General features: G+C 48.4%; 1 protein-coding gene across 1 annotated transcript in view; it reads left to right on the top strand.

Moving 5' to 3' along the window:
* GRIK3 (glutamate ionotropic receptor kainate type subunit 3) overlaps positions 1-16,946 on the top strand; it is a 126,963-nt gene that overhangs the window by 97,112 nt on the left and 12,905 nt on the right. The window contains exons 12-13 of the mRNA XM_054998881.1: positions 786-904; positions 3,121-3,338. Of these exons, the coding sequence (XP_054854856.1) occupies positions 786-904; positions 3,121-3,338 (337 nt within the window). The remainder of the gene's footprint in view (positions 1-785; positions 905-3,120; positions 3,339-16,946) is intronic.

The following is a 16,946-nucleotide window of genomic DNA, read 5'->3' as shown; positions in this document are numbered from 1 at the left end:
CTTCCTTGGAGGTCTCCCATCCAATTATTAACCAAGGCCGACCCTGCTTAACTTCTGAGATCTGACAAGATCAGACACTTCACTTTTCTGTGGTCTTTTCAGACCAGCTCTCTGGCATTGGGCTGCAACAGCCATGCCCTTGGAGTTCATGTTCATGCCCTCTGTCTACCCCCAGGTGAAAGGGCCAAAAATAATTATGACTGTAATGTGTGTTAACCAGAGGGTCAATGAGTAGCTAGCCAAGTGACCCCAAAACAGAGGGAGGAAATACTTAAATTTGCACATGACATCAGCCATGCCGCTGGACCAGAAGGGAAAGGGTACCAGCAAGTTGTGTAAAGGAGTTGTGTAGTTGGAAGTGTTTCCCATCAGGTGCGACTATGTGGGCAACAGGGAGCGGCAGCCACTGTGCCTGGGATGAAACTGCCTGGGGGAAAAAGTGTGATGAGATGGGAGGTGGGGAGAATTCCTGGAACGATGGCTTGCAAAACAAAACCAAAAGTGGGCGTGTCGGTTGTCTGCTACTCTCGGCACTGGCCTCTGTGGTGTGGAACTGGCGCCTATTGAAAGAGACACAGGGTGGGTGCAATGGCCACATTTGGACATGGGCACCTTCTCACTCCTGCGCTGCAGTGCAGGATCCTTGGCTAATCCTCTGCAGGCTGGATGAGTGCTAGACCCAAGGCAATTCCCAGTTCAGCAATTGTCCAGCGATCCCCTCCCCTTCTGCCTTTCCCATGTGGACTCCTGCCTGATGTGACTCCTCCTGTTTTCCCTGTGCACAGGTTCAGCCCTTATGAATGGTACGATGCCCACCCGTGCAACCCAGGTTCCGACGTAGTTGAGAATAACTTCACCCTCCTCAACAGTTTCTGGTTTGGAATGGGAGCGCTGATGCAGCAAGGTACGGCTGAGAGGTCCCTTCCCTCTCTCTCTCTCTGCCCTCAATTCCACAGGGCCCTTTCTACATGCTGCTTTTGTTTGTGGTGTACCTGCGTGCACATGTTGTGTGTTTTTCCTTGTTGACAGGTGCAAGATAAACGTAGTTATGCTTGTCAAAAAAAAAAAGCCTCCGTAGCAAGGAAAATAATGTCGGGCCTCCTCTCCCTTTTTGTGACAAGGCAGCCGAGCAGTGCCGGGGAGTTACTGTCATCACATGCTGACAAGCAGAGACATAGGTTTTGAAATGGTGGAGTTTGTCTCGTAACAATTACAGGAGTGCTTGTCAGGACCGGCTTTTGTCTCTTCTTCACCAGTGAGCAGATGTTGAAGGGTGGGGCAGGTGGGGGGGGAAATCGCTCTCTCCCCTGACAGCTTTACCACCCACCATTCAGGGGTTGGAGTGCCCAATGAATCCCTTGCAGATTTTCCCACACGTTGTGCTTTCACTGTGTGACATTGAGCCACTGTTGTGTAGTAGCTAGAGTGACAGATTAGGATCTGGGAGACCTGAGTTCGGTTTCTGCCTCTGCCATGGAAGCTCACTGGGTGACCTCGGGCCAGCCACGCTCTCTCAGCCTGACTTACCTCACAGGTTTTGCTGTGAGGAGAATATGGAGGAGAGAAGGTGCAAGCCACTTGGGGTCCCCACTGGGGAGAAAGGTGGGGTATGAAACAAACAAACAAAATCTTGCTTCAGCCCTGAAGGGTCCACTGCCTGGATGAATGGCTGCTGCATGTCCAGGAGATTCCTGGCAGCATTAACTGGGCCAGTGGAATCCAGGAGTGGTTCAGAGGTTATAATTCCCTGAAGCAAATCCCCAGGAGTTTCTGGGAGGTGAGTGGGGAATGTCGCTGCCCCTCCAGACATGAAGTCTGCTGTTCAGCACCATTTGCTTGAGGGCCAAAAGCCAGGGGATTGCGTGCAGGCCTCCGTCAAAGTCAGGGCTTGGACTCTTTTTCAAAGGCAGGATACAGTCTTGGATTTAGGCTTGCCAGTCTCCAGGTGGGGCTTGGAGATCTCCCAGAATTACAACTGATCTCCAGGTGACAAAGGAGAGTTCCCCTGGAGAAAATGGCTGCTTTGGAAGGTAGACTCTAAGGCATTATACCCTCTGGAGATCCCTCCCCAAACTCTGCCCTCCCCAAGCTCTGCCCCCAAATCTCCAGGAATCTCCCCACCTGTTATTCTAATGAGTAGCAGAGCATGGTAGTAGAGTGGTAGAGATGGCCAGCTGGCCAAATGGTTACATGCTCAAGCAACCACCATCCACAGGTCAAATGGCTGCCTGATTACCCAGTATTAGTCAAGAGCAGTGTGGAGTTCTATGTGTATCCCTGGCTAGCCAATATGTATGGGGTGGAATGGGATGGGTATAACAGATACTGGTTGGCAGGGTCTTGGCTTGCATAAAGCCTTTAAAGCTTCATGCCTGGAGAGTGTTTTGACCCCAGATCTCCGACATGCAGATTGGGGGTATCTGCATGGTGCATTTATTTGGTCTACTTTTTGGTGCCCTAATTTCAGACAGAAAAAGAGTGTCCACTCCCCCCCCCTTCTCTAGTTTTAGCAGGCAATGGGAGAGTCCAAAAATAGAGCTGCTCTTTCATTCTTTCTCCCCTGTTTGCTCAAAGTCATTACAAGCCCGTTACACCTTTTTTCATGGTCGCGCTCTGATTTCCTGTCTTCCAGCAGCTATTCAGAGGCCTTGATGGTTTTTCTTCCGCACTATTGGACCCTTTCTAAAATAAAATAAAATAAAATAAATGCTTGTGTGTTTGAAGAATCTCCCTGGAGTGAGGCCTTTTGAAAAACAGTCCATGGAAAAGAAATGCCTTTTATTTTAAATGGTAGAACAAAACACTCGTAAAAGTTCATGAAGGGCTTGCTACTTAAATCTCATAAAAGCTGCTTGGTTAATTAACTTTGGTTTGCAAGTTCCCTCTAAATGGCTTGCTTTGCCCAAGGTCAGAGCAACAAGGAAGGGATTTCTGCAGATGTTACTGGGGATGGACATGATGGATATGTCCTAGTGCACAGCTGTCTGGCTTGTTTGATTGGTGCAACATGTCAGCAAAGATGATTTGTGACTTGCCATATATGTATCTTGTGGATTTTCCTCTTCCCACCGGTTCCCACCTCATTCCCCCTTTACCTTCCCTGTTCCTATTTCTTCTTAGGTTCTGAGCTGATGCCAAAAGCACTCTCCACACGCATCATTGGGGGCATCTGGTGGTTCTTCACCCTCATCATCATCTCTTCCTACACGGCAAACCTGGCTGCCTTCTTGACTGTGGAGAGAATGGAGTCCCCAATCGACTCAGCCGATGATCTGGCCAAGCAAACCAAAATTGAATATGGAGCAGTGAAGGATGGGGCTACCATGACCTTCTTCAAGGTGAGCAGGATTGCAGTGGATTTTTTTTCTAGGTGGATATGGAAATGGCAGCAATATTACTGGAGCGTTAGTTGGGACCTATGGTGTCTCTAAGACCTTTGGAAGGGGTTCTTCTCCCTGGAAATGTTGGGGCCATCACTTTTAGGGGGATTTACCAGCACTGAGGGCTAGATGTTAAACATATTGGATGAGTGCAGTGGACCAGAGCTGTTTATGCAAGGAAGTGGTCATAGGACTGCTAGAAACGTGTTTGTTCATCGTTAATGCTCTTGTCTGCTTTGCAAACATAGCCAGCGTGGCTTGAACAGCAAGTTGCATTCCTGAAGAAGAAACTACCCAGCCATGCTGTAACAAGCATCCAGAAGAAGCCTTGGGGGGGGGGGATGTCTGAGAAATAAACTTGAGGTGGGGGCTGGGGGAGATGGGTGTAAAAAGCAGAGGCCAGAAGGGGGTGTAGAAGACAGGAAGTTGGAGAAGGGAAGGCAGAAACTTGCAGGGATCAGGCATGCATTGACAGGACAGAAGAGTTAATCAAGGTTGCTTGGGAGCCTAGAGACCCGGGGTCCAGAGACAATGGGGAGGTGCATCAGGGCCAGACAAGATTTCATGTATTGATTTCGACTTGGCCGCAGGTCATTAGTTACAGTATATTCAGTCTCCGAAAAACCTGCTTTTGACCTGCAAGGAAAGCATCAATATTTAGCAGCGCAGGAAATCTTCAGCTTCTTACACTCCCAGGTCTTGCTAGAATGAGAACTTTGCAATGAGGGAATAACTGTTTGGAAAATGTGCAGGTTAGTGCTTGAGAAGACCCGTGGCACAGCCCACGGCTGTTTCCCAACTCCTAGTCTATAATCTCTGGTAATGACCTCTCTAGGGGTAAAGCGAGAGGCTGCCTAACATTGGGGAGTAAATAATTGATCTCGTGCTTTTTTCCTTGAATTGCCTCTGACAAGTTTAGGACGCTTCTTTCACTGTTATTCTCTCTGCTGCTGTGTTTTTAAAGTCGCTGTTTATTTTTATTTTATTATTTTATTTATGTCATTTATAGTCCACCTTTCTCACTGAGACTCAAGGTGGATTACACAGTATGAAATTAGTACAATCAGTATCAAGGACATTTCCATAAACAATGCCATATAGTAAATTAATACAAGTTAACAAAGGCATAGCATTAAGCAAAGATCCAATACAGAGTTGAAGAAATGCTGAAACAGAACATAAGCAATTCTAGGACTGACAGTAGACAGCATGAAACACAGGTAGTACATAGGAGCACTTATTTAAAGCGATATTTAATATATAAGGCAACATAGTGGTGAAGTCTATGGTCCTTAACTCATTAGTGAAGCATCTGAGAGCCCCTCCCTACAATATAAAAGCCTTTTTGAATAATTCAGTTTTGCATCATTTGCGGAAAGCTAGGAGAGTGGGGGCTCTCCTGACCTCCTCAGGGAGGCCGTTCCATAGGACAGGGGCCACCACAGAGAAAGCCCGTGTACAGGCTGCTGCAAGAGACCCTGTTCAGCTGAGCAAAGCTTCTGTGGAGAAACATTGGGAGTGAGGTGGTCTGCCAGGCCAAGGCCATGAAGAGTTTTGTATGTAATAGCCAATACCTTGAACTGTATTGAACTTTAGTGGATGTTTGGGGCACCTGGGTGCTGTCAGACAATAATAAAAAAAATCTTTCTACCACAAACACTGATCTGTGGATTTGCATCTGTGGAACTGCCCCAAATACTTGAAAACAAAGTGTTTGGAATGCACATGATTACATCAGATTTGGGTGCCACTGGCGCCGCTAGGTTAACTCCAAGGCTGGGGCCCAGAAGAAAGTATCAAGCCTAGCATCTTGGCGCTCTCAGGGGCGTGTCTGGGCATTTCTCTTTCAGCAACTATTCCCCCATACGTAAAAACCTCCTCCAAGATTCTTTAAACTGAAGGAAGTTTGAAGTTCCCAACTGCTACAAGTCCTGCTTGGACCTCCACTGCAGAAGAGGAATTTATTTATTTAGTTTATGTTCCACCTATCCCACTGATGCACAGTGGAGATTACAGAATGAGAAAACAATGCATTAAAAACCAATACAATACATACAATCAACAATAAAGCAAAGCGGATGATGAAACTGTGTGCTGGGGATGAGGGAAAGGAGCAAAGCAGGCATCGTTTCCAGACAAGGCAGTTTTATTTATATATGTATATTTATGCTATATGCATGTAATACGGAGATGTTTATTCCATTAGACCCTTGTGGCTTATGCCCATCTAACAACTCCATAATGTTAGGTTTGATCTAATAACTGTGTGCCACTTTTAAAAGCCCCAGTCGTAGAAATCGAAGCTTTGGGGTTGTATTATCAGGTCAGGTTAATAAAATAACTCTCCTCTGCTGGCTGCTGGAAGCCATTGCCAGTGTGGAGAAGGGGCTGCCTAAAACCCTGAGTGCTTCCCAAGATGCATAAGATAGTCGTCTGGTCATGTGTGTGTGAATGGCCACCACAATGTTTTGGAGTTGCATACTTCTAGAAAAGGGTAGTTGTGAGCAGTGTGTGCCATTTCTGTTTTCTGTGTCTGCTTTGGGATGCACTTACTAGAGGCCTAATGAAGTCTTTCTTTATTGGGCTCTTCCTGCTTATGTCCAGCCCTTGGAGATCTCTCGTGTTAGCATCTTTACTTCTCCCTTTTCTTATCAGTCTCTTAACTAAGATTAGAACCTGCCTGTACATTGAATTTCTCACATGACATTCTTAGGGGCTACAATTGTAGATTCAGTCTTCAGCTGTTTCTTTTTATTATTGTTCCAAAATGTAGTGTTCCAAAATGTAGTGTTCCAAAGCATAGTGTTCCGAAAGTGAGAACGCTATGCTTTTGATCTGCCTAGTTTTCCCAGAGCAGCTGGCCAGCCAGTTTGATGGGCCACTGGTATGATCCAGCAAGGTTGCCCTGAAGGTCTGCGTCATTCCCTTGGATCTGATCCCAGCTAATATGTCAACGACTGTTCAAAGCCCAGGAGGAAAAACCCCACAGTCCTGGGCACCGGTGAAGATGCCTGGGGGAAGCAGCTGCCTGCTCAAGTTAAGATGCCTGGGGAAGGCAGCTGCCTGCTCTAGTTGAGGTTTCTTTTGCCAGTAAAGACTTTTGCAGCCAGCCTAGCCCAGCTTCTTCACCGGCAGCCCATTGCATCAGGCCAAGAAAGCCGCTCACATTAACATCCACAATTCAAAAAGAATTTAATTGAGGCAGCCAGTAGACACAAAAGAAAAGATACCACACTTTTTAAAAACCGTGCTGCTTAAAAGAATGAAATTAATTAAGGGATTAGAAAGAAGCCTTTGAAAGCAACTTGTGTGTGTGTTCAAGGGAAGCAAAAACAGGGAGGGAGGATAGTGTATCTTGCCAAGGGATTATCCTCAGTTGCAAATGAAATGTCCCTTTTTGCCTATAAAATGGGGAGAACAAATTTTGCAGGGGAGACAGGACAGGTGCCAGGGACCCATTTCCAAATCCTTCAAGAAGTGGTTGTGCGGGCAAGAAGAGCAGGATTATTTGGCTCTGTTCCCAGTGATGGTGTGAAGAGAGTGGGATAAAGGTCAAATTAGGGGGAAGCTGCCTCAGGGCAGGAAGATGCTGACAAAGGAGCAGAGACTGGATGACCGTCTGCATCTCTGGCGCCTGCGGCAACCCACCCCCTGCGCGCGTGCCATGGACTGCGCGATGACATCATTGTGCAGCGCAAGCCGGGGCATTCACCAGCGGATGGCTGGGGTGGCGGGCGGAGGCTGCTCCGCAATCTGCACACCACCCCGGCAGCGGCTCGTGGCTGCTGCACCCAGCTGGGGGCATGTGGCGGTGGCGGCAGCAGCGGCACGGGGCTTGGCTGGCTGGCTGCAGCAGCTGCAGGCCAGCCACGCCAGCTCCGCGGCGCGCGCCTCCACCCCCGACACCCCCTCCGGCGCCTCTCCAGGGCCCTCGCGCCTGAAGCCACCGCTACCTGGCCTCTATGGACGTGCCGGCCCTGACCGTCTGGCAGGGAGGCTGAACTAACCTGGGGTTGGACTAAAGGACCCCCAATATCCCTTCCAGCTTTTGATATTCTAAGATTTTTGTGAGCTTTATTTTTATCCCACCCTTTCCTCAGGGAGTTTAGGGTGGCGTACTTTACTCTCCCTCCCATTTTATCCTGACACCCTTTCATGTGATTGGCCCTTGTGAGCTACATAGCTGAGGCAGGAATTGACCTTGGGTCTCTCCAAGCAAATCCGTCTGCACTTCTGTTGGAGTTCTGAGTGCAAGTATAGGAATCTCAGCCCCAGCATCTAATTTGACCTGGTTAGACCTGGACAGCCCAAGATAGCCAGATCTCATCAGATCTTAGGAACTAAAGTAGATCAGCCCAGGTTAGTGCTTGGATGGAAGACCAAATCTAGGATTGCTATGCAGAGGCAGGCACCTTGGACTGTGATTTGATGGCAGAATGAAAAGTACATGCAAAAATACAATAAGAGAAAAACGACAGAGCCTGGAAGTACACAAAAGGTTGAACTTAGATGTTTTCTATTCACATATGTGAGAAAAGATCCTGTTTCTCAATAAAGTGGTCTCTATTTGTATTTTTGCCTTGCTGATTTCTTTTATAGCGTATCAGTTTGCTCAATAAAGCAGTTCTCCAAATCTTGTACAATGCATTGGAAATAGATAGAGGCTAGGGTTACCAGTCCCTTGCTGGGGGCGGGGGATGCCTCACTCCCACCCTCTACCCCCCCCACCCTTGCTTAGCTGGCGGGTGGAGGGGGGAATGCACCTCCCAGGGTGCACTCCTGGGCCCAAATCGGGGCCAAATCAGCCCGGATCAGGCCTGGATCAGCCCGAATTGAGCCTGTTTGGGCTTGGACTGGGCCTGAATCAGCCCCTGCAGAGCACAGAAATGCTCCCAGGATGGCCTGATGTGGGCCGGGAGCGAGTGCGCAGACAGTGCAGGAAAGATGAGTGCTGGATCTCCCACCTCCCACCCAGTGGGTGGGGGGACCCTTCAACCCCAACAGAGGCTCAACTTTCCCCCCAACATACAATTTGAAATCACTTCTGTTATCAGTTTATTCAACATAATCAGACTAATAATAGAAAGCTTATAATGTCCTGAATCGCACAACTACTACTTGTCTGCAAATTTCTGGAGGCCAACTCCCTGAAGTACGAAGCGAATTTGTTTCAAACAATTGACCTCACCAACACCAATAGTTAGGAATCGAATAAATACATGCTAATCTGTGTTGAAACACTGGAACATTATTTTCAAGCATCTTCTTTTAGATCCACCAATATTAAGGTCCCTGCAATTGTTCCCCAAACCCATGGCCGTTCTTCAAGTGTTAGCTTCCTCCCCAGAGCTTTCCCACATTTTCTTCATATACTCATTGTTGTGACAGAATACATAACTTAGAAACATTCCTCTGTATTTTACTAGAAACTGGTAGTTTGAGGATTTTGCCCTAAGTTCACATGACCTTAATTCTAGAACTAAGCTTAGAGACTGCTGTACAAGATAGATTAGTTTCTCCTCATATTAAATTTGTTTTTCTAAATAACTATCCTCATCCTAGATTCCTTGTCTGTGGACCTAGAAATATTACACCCACTAGAGGTGAGATCCAAGTTCAGCAATAAAGAATAAATCACTGAAATGCAGCCAACAGTCACATATAATTGGCCATGCTATTTGAGATGTGATGGGTACATAGCATTCATGATTCTATTAAGATCTCCCTCTATTATTCTTTCCTTTTAAAAATACTTTTTATTTTATTAATAAGATTAAAAGCCTAATAAAAAGGGCAGAGACAAGAGAAAGAAAGGAAAAAAGAAATAACAACAACATTCGATTTGTATACCGCCCTTCAGGACAACTTAATTGTCAGACTGTGGCTAAATAATATCCTTCCTACAGGTTCTCCTCTACAAGCAAACAAGAGTCCATTGTTTGAATAAGGAAACTTTACTGTAGAAATGACCCATTATAGTCCACTGTCCTGAATAAGAGATCCAGGATGGTACAAGAGCATTGTTACCAATGAAGAGCAAAGCATGAGGTACAAAGTAACAGTTCCCAGCTGAGCCAGCCTCCCCCCACAGTTCTCAAAACAACATCTTTCAGTCTTGGGAAGCTGGACTCTGTCAAGGCCAATCTGGGATGGAACGTTGTTAGACAAAACAGTCTCGTTCGGTGAGAAGTCTGCTTGGGAACTTGTGCACCTGTGGGGAAAGCACTTAAACACTAGAAGCATTAGAAAATGGAGACAGTACAGCTCATATACCCACGGAACCTGACATTCTGCCCCCCTTAAAATAAATCCCCCCCAGGTTTATATGGATAGCGAGTATGAAAAGCTTTGGTTAATCTAGGAGCATGAACATGTACAGAATTCACCCACTCATCGAACCCAGAGTCAAAGTCCTTCCACCTGATGAGGTAAAACAACTGATTGCGTTTGATTTTAGAGTCCAGAATTTGTTGTACCTCATAGTGTATTTGATCATCTATCAACGTTGGAATGGGTGGAGCTTTGACGTGCCATTTATCATCTGTTGGAGCCTTCTTCAACAGGCTGACATGGAATGTATCATGTACATGGCGCAGATTTTTGGGTAAATTTACAGCAACAGTCACTTTGTTGATCACTTTGCGCACTGTAAAAGGTCCGAGGAATTTTAAGGCTAGTTTGCGGCTGACTTGTGCTAGTTTTAGATTTTTGGTGGATATATAAACATGATCTCCAGGTTGCAAATCCCATTCGGCCGCACGGTGGCGATCGGCGTATTTTTTGTAATCCTGTTTGGCTTTCTCGAGGTGTTTTTTAATGAGAGTCCATTGTTGGGCTGCCTCCCCCCACCATGAAGACACATCTGGCGAAGTCGGGGAAAAGGAAGGGGGAGCGTCCAGCGGAAAAGGGTTAAAGTGGGTCCCATACACAACTTTGAAAGGGGCTTCTCCTGTAGAGGCATGTACACTGTTGTTGTACGAAAACTCTGCTAGAGGGAGGAGATCCACCCAATTATCTTGTTGGAAGTTGATGTAGCAACGAAGGAATTGCTCTAAGATCTGATTAGTTTTTTCCGACTGCCCGTCGGTTTGTGGGTGGTGGCTTGAACTGATTCCTTGTTCAATATTTAACATCTGTAAAAGCTCCCGCCAGAAGTTGGCAACGAATTGTCCGCCGCGATCCGAAATTACCTTGGACGGAAAAGAATGTAATTTTACAACGTGTTTTAAAAATAGATCTGCCAGTTTTCGAGCGGTGGGTATAGTGGTACATGGAATGAAGTGGGCTTGCTTGGAAAACAGATCCACTACCACTAAAATGCAGTTATGTCCCTTGGATATTGGTAAATCAGTGATGAAGTCCATGGATATCGTTTCCCACGGTTTGCTGGGCGTTTCCAAGGGTTGCAATAGACCCGGAGGTTTTCCCTTGCGGGTTTTGGCGCTGAGGCAAATGGGGCAGGAGGCGACATATTGGGAAATGTCTTTGCGCATGCCCGGCCACCAGAACTGCCGATGTATTAAATGTAGCGTTTTCAAGTACCCATAGTGTCCTGCGGTGGGGGCATCATGACACCGCTGTAAGACCTCTTTTCGTAGACTGTCGGGTACATAGAATCTATTCCCTGATAACCAATCCCCCTGCGGGGATTGTTTTAGCTTGGATTTGGGCATCTTATCCCCCTCCTTTTCCACCTCAGCCTTAAGTTTCGATTTCCATTCTTGGCCGTGCTGAAGGGGTTGGATTGCGCGGCTGCGTGTAGTGACCACGCCTCCCAATTGCATAGGTGAGAAGACTGTATCTATAGTCTCCTCCCATTTACTTCTGTGTTGGGGCATGCGCGATAGGGCGTCTGCCAGAAAGTTGGTTTTGCCCGGGAGGTAGTTCAAAGTGAAATTGAATTTGGAGAAAAATTCCGCCCACCGTAATTGTTTGGCATTTAACCGGCGGGGACTTCGGAGGGCCTCCAAGTTTTTATGATCTGTCCAAACCTCGAAGGGGTGGCAAGCCCCCTCCAACCAATGCCGCCAGTTCGTAAGGGCCGCTTTTACTGCAAAGGCTTCCTTCTCCCACACATTCCAATTTCTTTCTGCCTCAGAAAACTTTCTTGATAGGAATGCACAAGGTCGAAGCGTCCCGTCCTCCCCCTTCTGCAATAACACTCCTCCAATTGCAGTATCGCTGGCGTCGACCTGCACTATGAAGGGGTAATTTTCATCGGGGTGGCGGAGAATGGGTTCTGTTACGAATTGCATTTTTAAGCATTCAAAGGCTGTTTGGCAATCAGGTGTCCACAGCAATTTGGAGGAGGGTTTTTTCGCTTGGTCCCCTTTATCTTTGGTTTTTAACAGTTCTGTTAGGGGAAGCGTGATCTGTGCGAAATTTGCAATGAATTCCCTGTAAAAGTTGGCAAATCCCAAGAAAGACTGCAGTTCTCTACGGGTAGTGGGAGTTTGCCATTCTTGGATCGCTTGTATTTTGGTTGGATCCATTTTTAAACCCTGTTGGGATATACAGTAACCCAGGTAAGTGAGTTCAGTTTTATGGAATTCACATTTAGATAGCTTGATGGGCAACTTATTACTCATTAGAGTGGCCAGAACCTTTTGAACCAGTTGAATGTGGTCCTCCTCTGAGTCTGAGTAGATTAACACATCATCAAGATACACCACCACTCCTTTATATAGAAATTCATGTAGTACTTCATTTATCATGGACATGAATACAGACGGGGCTCCCGTCAATCCAAAAGGCATAACTAAGTATTCATATTGTCCGAGGGGTGTATTAAACGCGGTTTTCCACTCATCTCCCTCCTTGATATGAACGTGGAAGTAAGCATCTTTTAAATCTAATTTTGTAAAGATCTTACCTTGCGCCACGACATTGAGAAGGTCCCGGACGAGCGGGATGGGATAGGCGTTGTTGGTCGACACAGCATTAAGTCCCCTAAAGTCCGTGCACAGTCGGAGTCCCCCGTCTTTTTTCTTCACGAAGAGTACTGGGGCTGCATGGGGACTATTGGCTGGACGGATGAACCCTCTCTGAAGATTAGTGTCAATGAATTTACGGAGTTCTTCCCGTTCATGGAGACTCATAGGATAGAGTCGGCCTTTGGGTAGTGAGGCTCCTGGTAAGATCTCGACGGCGCAATCAGTTCGTCTGTGCGGGGGTAGAGTATCAGCTTCTTCCTCGGAGAAAGCCTTCAAATAGGACCAGTAGTATTCGGGTATTTGATTTATTTCTTCTTGGGTGAGAAGAGCCTCTTCGGTGTGAGTTGGATCACTACCCCAATTCTGGTTCCACCGATGGCTTTCACAGTCGGCGTGGGTGAAGGTGATACTTCCTTCTGCCCAATTTATGTAGGGGTTGTGATCGCATAGCCACTTGCTGCCCAGAATTAATGGGTATTTGGCTGTTGTACTGATGACAAACGACCTTTTTTCCCAGTGTTGTCCCATGCCCGTCACCACTGGGACTGTTTCTGTAGTGACGGGGTTCATGTTGGTGCCATCCATTTGCTCGAAAATGACTGGGTTTTGTAATTCTCGGATTGGCAATACTAGTCCATTGACTAGGGCTGGGGCGATGATGTCTCTTGAGCAGCCTGAGTCAATGAGGGCTTGTACACGGATGTGCATCTTTCTTTCGGGGTTTAGCAAAGTCACTGGCATGAATAATATGGACCCATGCGGCCGGTCCCTGGTTGGGACGGGTCGGGGGTGGATCTGTCGTTTGGGCCCTTTTACGACAGATCCATTTCGTTTCCCGACTGGGGGCTTTCTGGATTCCCCTCTACATTTGGGGTAGCGGGGTCGTATTCCATAAGTTCTTCTGCCTCCAATCCCCTGTCTGGGGCAGGTCGCTGGGAGATGCCGTGGCCTCTACCCGATCTGGGAGCTGGTGTTGGGCGTTGCAACGTGGGGAATGGAGCAGGGGTTGGACGCCGTAGTTGGAGCGGAGGTCTTTGCACAGGCCGATATGGGCATTGTGCCGCAAAGTGGCCGGCTTGCCCGCACTGCAAACACAAACCCTGTTGCCATCTAGCATCCCTCGCTCCACGGGTAGCGTATCCAGCACCTCGTCCTCCCTTCTGCAAAGTTAAGGAGCGTCTTTGTCCCGTTTGTTGTTGTTGTTCAACTAAACGGACTTCCAATATGCGATTTTCAACTTCACATGTGAGTTGAATCCATCCCAACAGAGTAGGAGGATTATCTTGCATGAGGGCTCTATCCAGAAGTCTCGGGTTCCGCCCTTGTTTGAACAGAATTATTTTAGTGGATTCTTCACATCTAGGGCATTTAGCGGCTAGCTGTCGGAATTTTGTAACATAGTCTCTTGCCGACATGCTGCCTTGCCTAATAGCTTGCAATTCTGTTCAGGCTCTGGTTTCTTCAAAGGGGTCTTCGTATTGTGCCCGGATAGCATCCACCAACCCTTGTAAGGTATTGAGTTCTGGGGCCCCAATATTGTATAGTCCTACATACCAGTCTGCCGCTTTGCCTTGTAATCGTGAACCGAGATGTTCAATCTGGCTGGCCTCACTCCCAAAAAGATGTCCCCATCGGTTGAAGAACTGTACTACTTGTACCAGGAAAAATCCCAGTTTCGAGGGATCTCCGTCAAAAGTAGCTTCCAGTTTCACCCAGCCCATTGGAAGGTCTTGCCTTGGGGCTGGTGCGGGGTAATAGTCCATTGGAATAGTTAGTGGCGCCTGCGGCGCGGGAGGAGGCTGTTGGGGCCATGGCTGTTGCGGCAGTAATGGTTGCCCGGGGGCCCCTGGCTGGGGTGGTAGATACGGGACGGGGTGTATCGGAGGGGGCCTTACCGGTTGGGCTGCTGGTGGCATCACCGGCTGAGCGGGTGGTGTTGGCAGCGGTTGGGCCGGCGGCAGCACTGGTTGTGCTGGTGGCGGCAGCATCGGTTGGGCCGGCGGCAGCAGCACCGGTTGTGCTGGCGGCGGCAGCACCGGTTGTGCTGGCCATAACGGTTGGGCTGGAGGTGGCCGAACAGGTTGGGCCATGATTGGTCGCTGCGGTGCGGGTCGGTGGGGTCGAAATGGCGTAGGCCGTACTGGTTGATCGGGAGGTGGTAATACCGGTTGCATTGGAGGTAATCTTACCGGCTGCTGTAGTGGTATTAGCTGCGGTCGAAGCGGGAGGGGCCGCTGCGGCGAAGGCCTGATGGGTGCTGGGCCGCGCGGGCTTGCCCCTCCCGGCGTCGTTGATCTGGGACCTGGAGGTTGTTCTCGTGGTACGACCTGCACTGGTTGATCCTCCCCTGGGATTTGTTATATGGGGATGATTACTGGAGTTTGGTGTGGTGTTCCCTCCCTTGAGGGAGCTGGAGGCTCTTCTAACTGGTCCGGCCGGACCGTTATCGGGGAAGTTGGAGGGGGTATCACCGGTGACTCTGTCGGACGGGTTGGCTCCTCTCCACTCCCTCCTGGAACTTCCACTGGAGTATCCCCGGAATGCGGAACCTCGTCCGGTCTAGGGGTTTCCGTTGGAGTCTCTCCTGTCTCTCCAGGGCAGGGTTCCCCCTCTTCTTCCGATTCAGAAGGCTCGTCAGGGCACTGGCTAGTGGTGCAGGACCCCTCTTCATCTTCCTTCCCTGGGTTATTCGAGGGCAGCGGCTGCAACGGGGCAGGTTCCCTCGGATTGGAAATTACGCTTTGTAGGGTGGCTATTTGTATAGCCATCTCTTCGGGTGATGGTCTCTCTCCCGCCACCATCAATGAGAGTAGATGTATGGCATGAGCTAGGCTTTCTTCCATATCGACCAACCTAGCTTCCAGCAATTGAATTCTACTGGGACCCGGTTGGTCCGTCGTGGACCCCCCTGCGACTGCTTCCACCAGGGAAATTGGCCCCCAAGGTGGAGGGTCTCCCTGATCGCCTTGCGATCTCGCTGCTAGAATTCCCTTGGCTAGTCCCGTAACTGCCGAAATGCCGGAATCCACAGCAAGGGTGCGATTTTGCATCTGCACCCAACTTTGTTCGGAAACCTCTGGTTGCTCCGACCACGGAGTGAGTTCCGAATAATCCCAACTTAGGATGCCGCGGCGGGACGTGTCCCATTCTGTTTGCTCGGTCGTCCTATTCCAAAACAGCCATGGTTGGCTACTGTCCAATTCAGGGACTGTCTCTAGGCTTCGACGTCCGTCCATGGGTAATTGCTGGTGCACCCCACTGGTCCTGCGCTCTCTCGTTTCTCGGGGTCTGGGTCCCCACTCCGAAGGTGTAGGTAACGAGAACAAGGGGACGGTGGTGGCCATCGGCTTGGAGGCCGTCGGCTTTTCCTCCCCACTGCCGAGATCGATGAGAGGCGGGGTAGTAGTTGAAGCTCCGTTCCCTGCTGGCGCAGGTGTTTGAAGTTCTTGGGGTTGCACTTGTGGATTGTCGGGAGACGCATACGGATCAAACAAAGGATCCCTGTCTGGGACTGCTTTGGATTCCGCTGGGCCCGACTGAGACATGATTGGTAACAAAATGTCAGACTGTGGCTAAATAATATCCTTCCTACAGGTTCTCCTCTACAAGCAAACAAGAGTCCATTGTTTGAATAAGGAAACTTTACTGTAGAAATGACCCATTATAGTCCACTGTCCTGAATAAGAGATCCAGGATGGTACAAGAGCATTGTTACCAATGAAGAGCAAAGCATGAGGTACAAAGTAACAGTTCCCAGCTGAGCCAGCCTCCCCCCACAGTTCTCAAAACAACATCTTTCAGTCTTGGGAAGCTGGACTCTGTCAAGGCCAATCTGGGATGGAACGTTGTTAGACAAAACAGTCTCGTTCGGTGAGAAGTCTGCTTGGGAACTTGTGCACCTGTGGGGAAAGCACTTAAACACTAGAAGCATTAGAAAATGGAGACAGTACAGCTCATATACCCACGGAACCTGACATTCTGCCCCCCAGGTTTATATGGATAGCGAGTATGAAAAGCTTTGGTTAATCTAGGAGCATGAACATGTACAGAATTCACCCACTCATCGAACCCAGAGTCAAAGTCCTTCCACCTGATGAGGTAAAACAACTGATTGCGTTTGATTTTAGAGTCCAGAATTTGTTGTACCTCATAGTGTATTTGATCATCTATCAACGTTGGAATGGGTGGAGCTTTGACGTGCCATTTATCATCTGTTGGAGCCTTCTTCAACAGGCTGACATGGAATGTATCATGTACATGGCGCAGATTTTTGGGTAAATTTACAGCAACAGTCACTTTGTTGATCACTTTGCGCACTGTAAAAGGTCCGAGGAATTTTAAGGCTAGTTTGCGGCTGACTTGTGCTAGTTTTAGATTTTTGGTGGATATATAAACATGATCTCCAGGTTGCAAATCCCATTCGGCCGCACGGTGGCGATCGGCGTATTTTTTGTAATCCTGTTTGGCTTTCTCGAGGTGTTTTTTAATGAGAGTCCATTGTTGGGCTGCCTCCCCCCACCATGAAGACACATCTGGCGAAGTCGGGGAAAAGGAAGGGGGAGCGTCCAGCGGAAAAGGGTTAAAGTGGGTCCCATACACAACTTTGAAAGGGGCTTCTCCTGTAGAGGCATGT

This window comes from Eublepharis macularius, chromosome 15 (assembly GCF_028583425.1).
Source record: "Eublepharis macularius isolate TG4126 chromosome 15, MPM_Emac_v1.0, whole genome shotgun sequence".
NCBI lineage: Eukaryota > Metazoa > Chordata > Lepidosauria > Squamata > Eublepharidae > Eublepharis > Eublepharis macularius.
Note: the sequence above shows the minus strand (reverse complement) of the source record. Positions and strands in the feature narration are given on the sequence as shown.